Source organism: Aethalodelphis obliquidens, unplaced genomic scaffold (assembly GCF_003676395.1).
Source record: "Aethalodelphis obliquidens isolate GAN/ISIS:26980383/991018 unplaced genomic scaffold, ASM367639v1 scaffold16, whole genome shotgun sequence".
Taxonomy (NCBI): Eukaryota; Metazoa; Chordata; class Mammalia; order Artiodactyla; family Delphinidae; genus Aethalodelphis; species Aethalodelphis obliquidens.
This window is the reverse complement of record NW_020837960.1, coordinates 22,927,258-22,942,406: the sequence shown is the minus strand read 5'-3', so window position 1 is coordinate 22,942,406 and position 15,149 is coordinate 22,927,258. Positions and strand designations below refer to the sequence as shown.

The following is a 15,149-nucleotide window of genomic DNA, read 5'->3' as shown; positions in this document are numbered from 1 at the left end:
AAAAAGCCTTTGGCTCTTGTGTGGATTAGTATTCTGTATCCGTACAAAGGAGCATTCCCTCCTTCTTCTCTCAAGCTGTCATTAAGAAATTCAAGGCAAAGAAGACAAAAATAATGTTATAAAAAGGGATGGTATCATTGATTATAAATGATCAGCTTCATTATCCCATGCCAGCAATTAAAAAGGCATTTGATGTATTTGTAGACGCCTTAATGTGCTGACAACCTCATTAACTTTTCTTATTTTTTAAAATGAAACAATACTTTGAATTTTTAATGATGTACTTCTTTTAGTCCGTTGGGTTTTTTTTTTATTTATAGACAACAATATATATAATTGGTTAGAGTTGTTTGTATTTTGTAAATATGGTGACAAGGTTTGTGTTTCACTGAAGAACTGTGAAATTCAAAATTTGGTTTCATTAGCAAACCTGGAAAGGTGATAGAGACACTTTTAGTAGACATTTCAATAAATTCTCAATGCATTGAGTTCATACATCAAGAACTGGTTTAATTTATCCACACGAAGCTAGGCTGATTGCGACCGACTCAGTCATGAAACATTAATAAAGCACTGTGTTCAGTTCTAACGTGATTATAATCTGACCTCCTCACGAAGGGCAGAAATAGAAAGTGTGTCTGATAGCATTACCTTAATGCTGGGTTCATCAATCATAATCTGCCCTTTTTAAAAATTTGTTTCAGAAAAAGGCCTGTCTCGGATGTGCACTACTAATCTCTCCAGCCCTCCACCCGGCATGTTCCTGGTGCCGTGGGACCAGGCGCAGACCATTCTGTCTGCAGGGCGGACGCAGCACGCTGAGGCAGAGAGCACAGTGGGGTGTGGTTTTGCTTTGACTGTATTACATCCTTTATTAGATTCTCACTTTTTAAGGAAAAAGTCTCTTTTGTGATAGGTAAAAATGTGCATTTAGGGTATAGTGTACTGAAAAAATACCTTGCTCAAAAACGAAGTTTAAGCAAACAGCATAACATAAGAATTTTTGGAAGTCTTTGGCAGCATCTTAAAATATTGAGATGGAAAAAGTATATATACTGCAAGAGATGTCTTGTATGTGGGTGCCTGCCCTGCCACCTGTTGGCCGGGACACTGGATGGATAAGACGTCCTTATCTCTTGGAGCTTCAGTCTCCCTTATCTCTGAAACTGGGGGTTTGCTCATTACATAAACCTTTATTGAGAGCCAGTTCTGAGTAAAGTATTATGGAAAACACAAAGAAGAGTTGGCCATGAATCCTACTCTAAATAAGGCTAGAGTAAAGCAGAGAAATCCCTTCATTTACCCCCATCGTTGAGGGCCTGTTACTGTCTTCAGACCGCTCTAGGCTCTGGAGACACAAGCGTGAGCCATGCAGCCAGTGGCCTTCAGGAGCTCACACTTCAGTTAGGAACCCGCATGAATAAACATACAGCCTCAGTCAACGCTCAGCCAACAGATCATTATCGAGCGTTGCAGGAGCTATGTTATGTGTTGGGAGTATACCGGTGAAGCAACAGACAAAGATCTCGGCCCTCATGGAGCTTACTTTTGATCAAAGAGAGACAGACAATCAACAGAAATTAATAAGTAAAATATCTAGAACGTTAGCAGGTGATCAGTACTGTGGAAAAAAGAAGTGCAAAGCAAGGGGATCAGAAATACAGGGGTGGATGGTCAGGATCCCCTCACTGTGATGGTGAGACTTGAACTAAGACCTGAAGGACATGAGAGAGTGACCCAGAGACTCTTCCTGTCCTGGGAAAAGAGGAGCGAAGGCAGAGGGAACTACCGGGCCAAGGCCCTGTGGCAGGGGTGTGCTTGGCAAGGAAGCCAGTGGGCTGGAGTAGGATAAACACGGAGCACACAGGAGGAGGAGAGGACTGAGTGGTAACAGATGCAAATCACATATGGCCTTGAAGGCCATTGAAACACTTTGCATTTTTACTCTGAGTGAAATCAAGAGTTGTTGCAGTGCTTTAAGCAGACGAGTTCTATGATTTTGCTGTGCTGTGAAAGGATCACTCGGGCTGCAGTGATGGGAATGAACTGTTGAGGCACAGGGTAGCATCAGGCACGTCTGTCAGGAGGTATTGTGAGAGATGACGGTGGCTTGGACCAGCATGGTGGCAGTGAAGGTAGTAAGAAATTAATCAATTCTGGATGTATTTTCAAGTTACAGACAACAGTTTCCCTCTGCAACTTCCTAGTAGTGACCTTTTTCCTTTAGATTTCTCTAGTCCTACAGAGCCAGGTAAAAGGAAGGGTGGGGGCCAAGTGTGCTGAGTGGTGATGGCTAGAGCAGCAGAGATGGATTACTTTCTAGAAGAAGTAATTCTTCTGGAAAAAGAATGGGGTGGGGAATAACTCTAATATCATCGTATTAGAGTTTCAGCAGAAATTCAAGCAGCAGGAAAAGCCCAAGTCAGCATGTTTATCTTCCACCAAACTGTGATCTTTTTGAGGATGTGGCATACTTATTCATGTGTATATCCTCCAAGGCTAGCATCTGACATGTGGTAGGTGGTCAGTAATTTGGGCCTGGAGAGAGTTTAGGCTGTATTCACCTTGATTATTTGCATTTCAGTGGGATGTGTTCCTGGAGATCAGAGATTTTGTCTTGTTTCTCACAGGATCCCTGGGGCCTAGAATAATTCCTGGCACATAGGAGGTGCTCCATATTGAATGAATGAATGATGAACGAATGAACAAACGAATGACTGACCCCTCTGTTTGAGATCATCTTCCCTCAGATGTCCTTACAGTTTACTTCCTCATTGTAGTCCTTAATTGTCACAAACTCAAGGAAGCCTTCTCTCACTTCCTCGTCTAAATTAGCAATCCCCTCCCCATCCATACATACCTCTTAACTTTCTTTCCTATCTTTCTCCTTTCCTTAGCATTTATCACCTTCAGACATACTCTCTTACTAATTACTAATTACTAGTCTCTCCCCACTACAATGTAAACTTTCTGACAGGGATTTTGGTTTCACGTATTCACTGCTGTGATCCTAGGGTCTAGAATAGTGTTTGGCACATAACAGATGGTCAGTCAATATTTGTTGAATGAATGAATGAATGAATGAATGAATTTCCCACCCCCACCCTCACTTCCTGACATTTCTTTTCTTCCTTCTTGTGACCAACACATCTTTCCCATTGCTTAAATAATCAGCCAATAAATATTTATTAAATATTTATCATTTAATGCTGAGTTAGGAGCTATAGGAAATGTAAAAGAAGCATTAGGTATAGTCCCTAAGTTCCAGATGCTTGGATGCTAATTGAGAATATGGCATGGCATGTTTGAAACAATTAAGTGTTAATCGGTAATAACCCCATTCCCTTTGTCTGGCAGTTTACAATTTATATGCAAATCGATTTTCACAAGTAAATTTGTATACATTATTTACTACATTAAACAGGAGGGTACTGATGGTAAGTGTCATAGAAATTCATAGAAGACTTCATAGACTCTGAGCTGGAGAACTCAGGAAACAGACATTGGGCTTGAGTGAGGATGGCTGGGACATGAAGAGGAAGCAGGAGGATGAAATGCTTTCATGTTATGGTGAAAGGAGCAACAAAGGTTCAGAGGTCATACCAGCTACTAATGTGCCGGGGCTGTAAACTGTGCTGCTGGAGCCAAGAATTTGTTTCTAGAAGCCCAAAGAAATCATGGAGGAGGGTCGGATCAAGGTTTGAAAGTCCTTAGGGGTCAAGTAAAGTTTACACTGAATGTGTTATGCTAGGAGGAACCTTGGAAGATTTGAAATCGAGGATGACAGTAAGAGCATGATGGTCTCAAAAGTCTGTTCCACCAGCAGGGTGCAAGCCCCCGAGTAGAGGAAGAGGTCAAAGTCTATTGCAATAGCCCACGTGGAGAGCAATGAGAGCTAAGACTAGGATGGTGCCAGTGGGAATGGAAAATAATCCACTGTATTATACACCCAGGAAGCAATCAAGTAAGAGAATAATGTAAGCCCCCCAAAATAAACATTTAAAACAACTATGTTACCTTTATTTAAAATAATTAAATCTTTCACTGGGTAATAGCTATAATTTCAATTTAATCGTGAAGAGAAGAAGCCAGTATAGACACTACAGAAGAAATAGCAATGTGATTTTCTAATTGTCCACTGGAATATATGCAACTCTATTTGGAGAATTTTTTCAATATCAGAAGCAGATTTTTGAGGCAACAAGAGAAAGGGCTTGGAAATGTTCTTGGTATGGTCTAGAAGGAGAGAGAGAAATGCAGTATTCTTAAATAGAAGAATTCTGGAGAAAACAAAATTCTCTCCTCACAGTTCATTCCACTAGCCTAGTTCCCTTTTTCATAAGTTTCTGAGCTGCTTTGTCCTAAACCCGTTAGAGAAAGAATTCTCTACGTTCTAATACCCATGGGACAATATTGAAATTAGATACTAGGTAACTATTATTCATCTAAGAGATATCCTCTCTGGTTTAAATCTCACTCTTTATTTCCTTCCTCCCAGATCCCCAGGGTAGAATTATGGATTGGGAATTGGTTTATCTAGGCTTAAAGCAATTGCTTCTGCTTTTAGGTATGCAAGGAGAGGGTAAAGCAAGCTATTAAGACCATTATAACCCTAATAGCTTAGTAATCAAGTATTTCTTTCTATTCTTCAGTTGTGAGTGTTTGCAATAAAATCTTGTTTCAAAGTCCAAAATAGGTTTGTGCATGAAAACATAGTTCTAAAAAGAACAAATAAGCAGATAGCATGCATTTACTAACAGATTAATACTGTTTAGAATACAGTTAAGTCTCAGTGTCAAGTTTCAGCTTTAGATAGGTCTTTATGCTTTAATTATGTGAAATCTAAAATTCAATTCTTAGATATGCATTTGATTTAGAACCAGATTTAGCTTTTATGTTATAACTGGATTTTCTTTGTTTTCTGCAGTGACTAGCAAGACAGTCTCTGTAAGACTATCTGTTTAATCTACTACCTTATTGTTCCTTTGTCATTTAATTTTATAACCCCCCCAAAAAAAAACCTGAGGCAAAATTATTTTTTGATTGTTTGTTTGTTTGTTGATTCACTCGACTACCTAACATATAGAATAGAATAGGGTAACTGTAGACATAGAAATTTTTTAATTTAATTAAAGATTATTATAGATAGCCATGAGCTAATAAGTTTTAAAACTGAGATGAAGTGGATAAATATCTAGAAAAATATAAAACATCAAAATTGACACCAGAAGACTTATAAGCCTTAAAGAAATTTAAGTAGTAAATCTTCCCCACCCCCAAAATATCCAAGGCCATATTATTTTACAGGTAAATTCTACCAGATTTTCAAGGGGTAAGGAATTAATTTCTTATGCAAATTATTCCAGGAAACATAATAACCATCCAGCTCATTTTATGAGGCTACTGTGATCTTGATTCCAGAGTAGAGGGAAGTAAAGGAAAAAAGAAATAAAGCCATTTCAAGTATGGATATAAATACAAAAACTGTAAATAAAATGCTATCTAACAACCCAACCGTTTGTTAAATACATGGTGTGTGTGTGTGTGTGTGTGTGTGTGTGTGTGTGTGTGTGTGTGTGTGTGTGTGTGTGTGTGTGTGTGTGTGTGTGTGTCTTGACCCTTTTAAGATCAGGAAAAAGACAGTGATGTTCCATGTCATGTCACCACTGTTGTTTAATATAGTTCTCAAGGTTGAGAACAATTATATAAGAAAAATAAAGAAGTTAACTAGTAAGAGTTGCCAGGAACACAATCAACTTATAAAAATCAGTAGCATTTTTCTACATCATTAATAATGGGGTTTAAAATATAATTTTTAAAATATTATAGTTGCATCAAAACTTACGAACTGCCTGGGAATTAACCAAGAATACCCATGTCCTTTACAGTGAAAATATTAATTTTTAAATCTAATATGGTACATAGAAAATTCTGAGACCTTAGATGGGAAAACCTAATATCAATTTTCCCAAATTAATCTATAAATTTATTGGAATCCCAATCAAAATTATTTTGATGTATCTATACACTTATAAAAGTTATAGGGAAGAATAAAGGTCCACAAATAGCTGAGTTGACTCTCAAAGGAATAAATCTACCAGATATTAAGATATATAAGAAATAAAGATAACAATAGAAATAAAAGGTGCGAAGATCTGGAGACACACACACATATCTAGATAGATGATAGATAAGAAGGTAGGTAGGTAGGTAGATAGAGAAAGAAAGCAGAAGGGAGGAAGGGAAGAGGGGAGGAGGGAAGGAAGGAACGAATGAATGAATGAAAGAAGGGAGGAAGGATTATATTGCTTTTTCTAGGTAGATTATTGTATTATCTGTAAACAATAGCAATTTTATATCTTTGTTTCAAACATATACTCACACACTAAAGATGACAGCACACATCACTCAGGAAAGGTGTGTTTGTTTAATAGATGGTATTAGAAAAACTGACTTACTATATTAACAAAAATTATATTGGATCTCTATCTAATACCACATATGAGTGAAAGTGGATTCTAGATAAGGACCAGTATATGAAAAGTAAAACCATAAATATAAAGCTGACACATCAAAATACAGAAAGTTACCTTTGTTATTTTAAACCAAAATCCAAAAATCATAAATGTAACAAAAAAATTTTTGATTATCTCAAAATTAAGAATTTCTCTTCAACCAAGAGTGACATGGATAAATTTAACAGACATGGGACATTTGGGAGAATGCATTTGCAATGTTTAAAACCAAGAAACAACTATCTAAAATATATAAAGAACTTCTGCAAAGTAACAACGTAAAAGACAGGAACCTCCAGAAAAGAATGGACAAAGAACCTGAACAGGAAGTATACTGAAGAGGAAACCCACATGGCCAACAAGCATATTAAAAAGCTGTCAAATTCCTCAGTAATCAGAGGAAAACATATTAGAACAACAATGGGATATCGTTTTGTATCTGTTACACAGGCTAATATTAAACGCTGGGATAATACCAGTTGTCAATGGAGATGTGGCCATGTAGAAACTTTCAGGCACTGCTGGAGGGAGGGGAGACAGGGGCAGCCAGTCTGCACTGATGACTCAGACTCAGTTTATGCACATCTAGTGTAGGGACGTATCAGTCCTACTCCAGATTATATGCCCCAAAGAAATTCTCACAAAGAGCCAAACAGGGATGCAAAAGAGGACATTTATCTCAGCATGGTGTCATGGTGAGTTAGAGGCAGTCTAGTGCTCATTACTGCAGGAGTTCTGAGCAGCCACTGGAAGCAGTAGACTACCTATACAGAGGTAGATCCTAAAAAGCAAGGCTAAGTGAAGAAAGTAAGAAACAAAATGAAATCTGTAACCCTATTCCATTTTTATAAATCAAAAATACATACACACAGGAATACATTACATGAGTAGTGTTTTATAAAAACACATGTAAACAAAAGGAGAAACATTAAACAAATTATACGCATTGCCCATGGCAGAGGAAAATGAAAGTTAGTGGTTGGAGATAATAAATAAATGTTTTAAAACTCCTGTTAGTGAAAGATGATCATTCCTTCCAACCCTCATCATTGCATTAGGCGTTTAGTTCAGTAACTGTTTTATTCTAATGGAATACATTTCATTGACCCTTTCTTTCCAAATATGTCTAGTGGTGTCTATAAGATTGATCTGAAATGGTTGCTGCTGAGCTGATTATGTGATTATGTTGGTAAGATCTTCCCTTAAATAATATTTCTGATTTCACTACTATTTTGAATTCCAGTGAACAGACTTGGGCAATAGCGACTCTGTAATGAACTTCCATTTATTCATTTTTTTCATCCTCTCGTTTATTGTACCATGCACTGAAAACATTACTGAATAATTACCAACTTCTCATTTATACAGATTGACCAAACCGATATGATAGACTTAATCAGTATAGAATTTTAACCAACATCTCTTTTGTATTTTAGTCCCTTTTCCTGTGTTCTAGTCCAAACTATTATGTCAAGACCAATGAGATACAGAGTATAGAAATTCTGTTTAGTTTTAGTATGAAAACTAGCCTTTTATAAAATCTAATTGTTTATATTTCTGAATGAGAAACGTCCACAATAACTGGTGTAAATAAAATACCAAAATTTTTAAAAGGAATAGATAAAAAGGGAGTTTGAGGGGAATAAGTTACTAGTTAAATGTCATCACGGGAAAAGTTGAAAATTATCACTCAGATATTTTGTAGATTAAAAAAATGAAATATTGATATAATTACCAGAGGGTTAATTTAAGAAACCATTTATTGATTAAGTGAATCCAAGCTGGTTTCAGCACCTTAGAAATCAGGGTCACGCAGCCAAAGAATGACTTCATTCACATACTTAGTTACAGCTGTAATTTCAAAAATTGTTTTCTACAGCTTTACATAGTTGAAATTTAAGAAGCTAGCTCTACAGCTTTTTCCTCATGCTGCTGAAATCAGTGTGTCCTTACAATCAATAAGAAATTGATGATGAATGAGTGCAGGAGGTGAGAGGCACAGTGAGCTACACTGTGCCTGTCACTGCTCATACCACAGGTGTGACCAGAACTCCTTGCCTACCTGCCAGGGCCCCTCTAGGAAGTTTATGATGGCTTCTTAGGAACTGAAAAGGTCTCTTTTTTTTTTTGACTCTTTATGGAGGTTTCGTATGGTCACTGGCTCTCAGTAATTTCCATTCATTTCCCACTGGCTAGCAAACATCTAAAATTACCCACTGGTTCCTAAACAGTGTAATAGCAGAGCTCATTCATAACAGAAGGAAGGCATTCCGTTTTAGAGGTAAATTTGAAGACTTCAGGCAGGAAAATAAGCACGTATCAAAGTTTCTAATAAAATTGTTTAGCTTCAAACTAATATTTAAAAATTAGAAATGAAATTGTTGTAAATGGCATTAAAACAGGCATTTCAAATTACTTTTAAACATGAATGTGTCTTTTTTTTTTTTTTTTTGCGGTATGCGGGCCTCTCACTGTTGTGGTCTCTCCCCTTGCGGAGCACAGGCTCCGGACGCGCAGGCTCAGCTGCCATGGCTCGCGGACCCAGCCGCTCCGCGGCATGTGGGATCTTCCCGGACCGGGGCACGAACCCGTGTCCCCTGCATCGGCAGGTGGACTCTCAACCACTGCGCCACCAGGGAAGCCCCCATGAATGTGTCTTTTTAAGAAATCTATTTACTATTAAAATTCACATCACATATACAGTTAAGCCAAGAGAACATTAAGTATTTTAGAAAGAAAATTTTCTTTTAGGTCTCTGTTTTATTAGAGGTTGTATTTTGTCACTCCTAAGAATAGGTCTTAATACGTACAGATAAAATACAGGAATGCAAAGAATGTGTTCTACTTATTTATATAGAATATTTCAAAGTAAGAGAAAGGGAAATTTGCATGGTGTCTTATTTCTGTCTTGACTGATTTCAGGCCCTGGAAAGTGAATTTGTTTCTTGCCAACTCCATCAGTGGATTGACCTTATATTTGGCTACAAGCAGCGAGGACCAGAAGCAGTCCGGGCTCTAAATCTTTTTCACTACTTAACCTATGAAGGCTCTGTGAACCTGGACAGTATCACTGACCCTGTGCTGAGGGAGGTAGGTAATAAGTTGAATATTGTTATGAAAATTTCTGTCATCCCTTCAGCAGAAATGTGGCTTTGCATCTCTTTCTGTATAAATTTCCTTTCAATGTAAATTTTTAGAAAACATAGATTTCAGGTTCTTGACAAATGTGGAAAAGTGAGTGTTATATGTCAAAAACAAGTAATGAGACCACCATGTAGTTCCTTTTTGAAATGCAGATATGTACAATGCACTTCAATATTCCTATTTTGTTTGTTTTACCTCAGCATCTTCACTAAAATGCTTAATGCCTTATGTGTGTTATTAATTAATGAAACCTAGTTGAGTATTTAAATATGAATAGTTCACATTAAAATAATCTGCCAGTATCTATTTTTTAATAAAAGCAGAATTACAGTCTTCTAGACAGAATACTTAAAAAATGCATCAATAAAAAATAGATAAGGTTACAGTATTTTATTCCTATATGTTCTCAAAAGTGCATCAGTAAAGTAGAGGAGGTTATAGTATTTTATCCCTGTATGTTCTCAAAAATGCATCAATAAAATAGATGAGGTTATAGTATCTTATTCCTGTGTGTTCTCACCCTGAAATTTTATAGCTAACATTTGGGAATTATGTACTATAGTATGTGTATAATTATTTTTTATGAAAATATTCATCAAATATATTATTTAAATCATTTCAACGTTGCACAGAATTATTTCAGATAGGTGAAAAGAGTGAAGATGCAACAGCTGCTAGATGAGTCTTGCTTCAAGGAAGCTGTATCCCAGTCTTCCATTCTACCAGATATCTGCCATCTGCTTTATGCAAAAGAAGTAATCACTTCTCCATTTCCAGTCAGTGGAATGCTTTTTTATTTTTTTAGTTTTAATTTTAGAGGTGGAAAACTCGTAGATTTGGGAAATAAAGCTCTAAAAGAAAAATTTACATCCATAAAGTTATTTCCTACAGACGTCTATAAAAACAAAATGACTCCATTTGTATGGCTTCAAGCAGAGAAGAGGAAAGGGAAGAGAAGAGCCTCATGATCATTGATCATTGGATCCTTAGGGCTAAATATTTGGAGAACACATTGCAAGCATATTATTAGGTGCAGTGTTATACCATGTTGTGTGCACAAGGAAATGGGATTATTGCCTGAAGCTGGAAGAAAGAGATAGGGACAGAGAATGAATGAATGAGAGAGGAGCCAGATATTATAAAATTAGTTGGTGAAATAAGGGATTTTCTCTACAAAATAATGTGATTAGTTTGTACACAACTGGGGATTCTAATTCTGAGCTTAATTATTCTCTTAACAATACACCTTTGTTTAACACATGGCCCAGTTTTATAAACATCTTACCAACTATATTCTCCTTTCAGAACCAATACCTTTAGAATCAGATAATAAAAGAAAATAATTGGAATAGCTTATCCTTTTATTCCAAGACCAACTCCAAATGGTTTTTTGACTTTTAAATATCATAGACATTTTTGCTCCTGAATATTTTAGCATACATTTTTGTCCATTATAACATGCTGTCCTTATAAAGAAAGTTACAAGTTAATCCTCTTGGGCAAAATAAAAATATTTTAAGCATATTGTACATAATGAAAGTGCAAGGCAGCATTAAAATTGACTGAAAATAGCAGATCTTTCATATTTAAATGACAGTAAATAAAGAGATAAATGAGAGAATAGAAAGAAAATGGAATTAGGATTGAGACTTTCTTTACACGGATATAGTGTTTATTACTCGAATCTTATAAAAATACCTGCTTCTACAAAATAGCACACCATTGCTTTGGACAGTAATAAAAACTATGTATAATTGTCAAACTCTAGAAATTCCTAATGAAACATTACATGAAAATGCATAATTAAAAAAATATTCTGTTGGAGAGGAGCGGTTCAGCCACAATGTTTGTCATTATATAGGCAATCTGAACAATAATACATTACAGCTCCTGATTACCTCACAGTGATGCAGACTGGGAGTGCCTTACTCCAGGACTCTCCTTCCAGCATTCCCAGTCTGAGGGCATAATTGCTGAATGCTGAGGTTCCATTAGAGAAACTCCCAGAGTCATTCTGTGGCATATATGTCCTCCCTCCCCAAGCCCCTCACCCATCTCTCTCACCCAGAAACTCTTCTGTCAGTTCTCAGAATACTAGGTGAGGGAGCGCATGCCTGGAACGCAGTTACCTTCCTTCCGCCAGGCAGCATGGGCTCAAGCACATACCAGCAGAGGCATTCACACTGACCCAGTGGCCCTATGTCAACTCAAGATTGCTTAGGAAGATACTTAAGTGGTCCTTAAGACCACTAGGTAACCACTTAGTACATTGTAGACATAACAGATTAAATGACCTTCCAAGGAATATGAGTTAACCGTCCCTCTCCCCACTCCCCACCCTTACCTCCTCTACCCCACGACTAACATATTTCCATACAAAAAAGTTCTGCATTAACAGGTAAGAACCTGCAAAAGGTGAGAACCCACTTAAATCCTGTGAGCTTCCTAATGTGGCCAAGTCATTTAATGTCCCTCTTCCTCCATTGCTTTCTCTGCAAAGGAGGAATAGTACAGAACATACGTTTGCCAGCATAGAAGCATCTAGCATCTGTTGTCACAAGAAAGAGCCCTGTGGATAAGTGGAATGAAGTATAGCGTAGTCAGTATCTCCTGGTTTATTCCCCTTTGCATTTACACTCCCCCTGTGAGGAGGTGCTGTGCAAAAGCCCCATCCACCTTCCATCAGAGCATCAGCGTTGAGCTCCCAGAGGTCTGCTCTGCGGTGCTGTGACTTGAGAGAGTTGCTGCCCACCTAAATGGTCAGACAGAGGCTCTTGGAAAAAATAGTGTTCAAAATGTTAAGCCTTCTATTGAGCTCGGTGCATTCCTTTTATTTGATAATGTTTATCTTAGTATTTTTTAAATGTGAAGATCATTATATTTCACAAAGGTAAAAAGGAAAGCTACAGTTATACTAAACTCCAACTAGCCTAAGGAAGATGATTTTTTAATGCCTTAATCAAACACTGATTTAAAGAGGAAACATTTAATATACAAAAATCTACATATGTCCCTTTTGTAAAAAAAAAATATATATATATATATATATACACACACACATATATATATATATATATACATATATATCCCATAATCTGCCTAGAACTTTGAGCTTTGAAGTTAGTGCTAAAATTTGAGAAATGGCTTGAGGTTATTGATTCATTCTTCCGTGACAGGTGAAATCATGAAGCAGCACTAACCACAGCAATTATGGCATTAAAATGTCAAGAAATTAGAGGTCAGAATAACAGATAATTTTCTTCTCTATGTCAGATTTAAAATTGACATTCTTTGACAGTTTAGGATCTCTGGCTGAGAAAAATATGATAGCTTAACTTATTTTATACTTGTACAGCAGTAATTGATAATACACTTTATCATGACAGCCTCTGGGCAGAAACATGACAGAACAGTTCTGGTACAAAGCTCTTCGTAATATGTAAACACTAGATCTGTTGGATATTAGATATTATTTAAATTGTCTTAAGTCTTAGTTTTTATCATAATCTTCTAGACACTTTTTTTCATAGATGAGCTCATCTGACTATTTGAGCAGTATTTTTTAAGCATGATACTGAATATCTTTCTTATCCATTCTTACATATTAATAAAAATTATGTGATTTGCTTTATATTTCTACTTACCAAACGATGGCCAAGAACTTCATCCTATGACCTGCTTGGGGAATAAGCTATTCTGGTTTGTTAAGTGTCTGGTCCCATGGTTTTCTAACTCCTTGCTACTCAAATATGGTCCATAGACCAACAGTATCAGCATCACCTGGGAACCTGTTAGAACTTCAGACTCTACTCTCAGGCCTCCCTGACCTAGTAAATCAGCATATGCATTTAAGGAAATCCTTGGGTGACTTGTTTGAGACATTACAGTGTAAGAAGCACTGCTCTACTAAAGGTGTGTTAGAATCATCTGGAAAGCTTTTTTCTTTTTTCTTTTTTTTTTTTTTCCTACAGAAGTAGAGAGAATGATGCAACAAATCCTCTGGGTGTTCTTATCACCCAGTTTCAAAAATTTTACCTCTTATTTCACTAATATCCTATCGCCACCCCCCTTTACTATTTTCAGATACACATACCATATCCATCTAGCCCCATCCACTCTCCATTCCCCCCTCCTCCATCTAGAGTGTATCTCAGAATATCCAGGGAGAATGTTCAAACAGGTTTATTTTGAAAAAAAATTCTCTAGGAATTTTAAAACAACAGAACACTTACTTAGCTTTAGAGATGATATTCTTCTTACTTCTAAAATAATTTCTTTAAATCTAGGGGACTTTTAATGTGCATTTCCATTTTACTAATTTAAGCTGTAAGGTTTTCTTTCTATTTCGTTTATGCTTTTGAATTTGTTAAAACTTTCAACTCAGTAAAACTTCCAGTAACTATAGGGAAAATTTTAAGGTAGCTTTAAGAAATATTTATCAGTCATTTTTTTGGATCATTTGTTCTAATCACTTTCCAGAAAACATAAATTTTATCAATTTCTGAGAGTTCCAAAGGCACTAGGAGATTATGCCATAGTTAATAGTTGGTTAGTAGAGATTACAAATTAAATGCCACAACAATTATTTACTGTACTCTTACGATGAGTGAAAAATATTTTATTCTAAAATTGTTTTTAAAAATTATCACTCTTACCATCATGGATATAATTACTCAGCCTGTCTGCCTCAGAGCATGATTCTGTGGTACCTAGCAGTCAATAAAAGATGGTGGAAAGATGGAAATCAGATAATAGGTTATATCACAGCTCCAACATTATTATTTGAGTGACATAAGTAAGTCACTTTAATGAACCTTTGTTTAACCACCTAAAATATGGTAACAGAAATGATATCTACCTCATAGGACTGTATTTGAGGATCATATGAGAAAAGATATGTAAAAATACTTTGTAAAGTATAAAGCACTACCATGGACATTGATTATTACTACCCTAAAACATAATTAAATGAAGTATCTTGGAAGAACTTCTGTTTTAATAATTTATTTCTCTATACCGTCATATCTATAGTCGACACTGCCAAGTTGAAAAATGTTTTAAATGACTTCTCTTTGACCGTGAAAGGTATACACATAAGCCTACCATAAAAGACTGTTTTGCTGGAAAATTATTAGAACATATGGGCAATGCAACATTTATTTATTTATACATATCTACTCATTTATCTATTTATGCTGGGAATATCAAAACATTGAATACATTTTAATGTTAACAGTAGTCATAAAAATGTGGTATTTTTAGTCTGATTTTCTGTTACTAATATTTCTTAATCTTAGGCTATATTTTCTTCATTTATCTCTTTCTTTGATCTGACAGGGATAACAAAGTAGTCCTTTGGATCTGCTATGGTGAAAATATGCCCATAGGAAGTAGAATAGATCACTTCAGTTTTCACTTTATTTTCTTGCTGAAACATTCCTTGCTACTACAGAGAACTGACATGATAGGGCTGTCAAGAACCAAGAAGAC

General features: G+C 36.2%; 1 protein-coding gene across 4 annotated transcripts in view; it reads left to right on the top strand.

Annotated features, from left to right (window-relative positions):
* The window catches only part of NBEA (neurobeachin), a 627,914-nt gene that overhangs the window by 577,957 nt on the left and 34,808 nt on the right, over positions 1-15,149 (top strand). For all 4 annotated transcript variants that reach the window (XM_027116524.1, XM_027116522.1, XM_027116523.1 and 1 more), the window contains one exon: positions 9,438-9,605. In XM_027116524.1, coding sequence (XP_026972325.1) covers positions 9,438-9,605 — 168 coding nt within the window. The remainder of the gene's footprint in view (positions 1-9,437; positions 9,606-15,149) is intronic.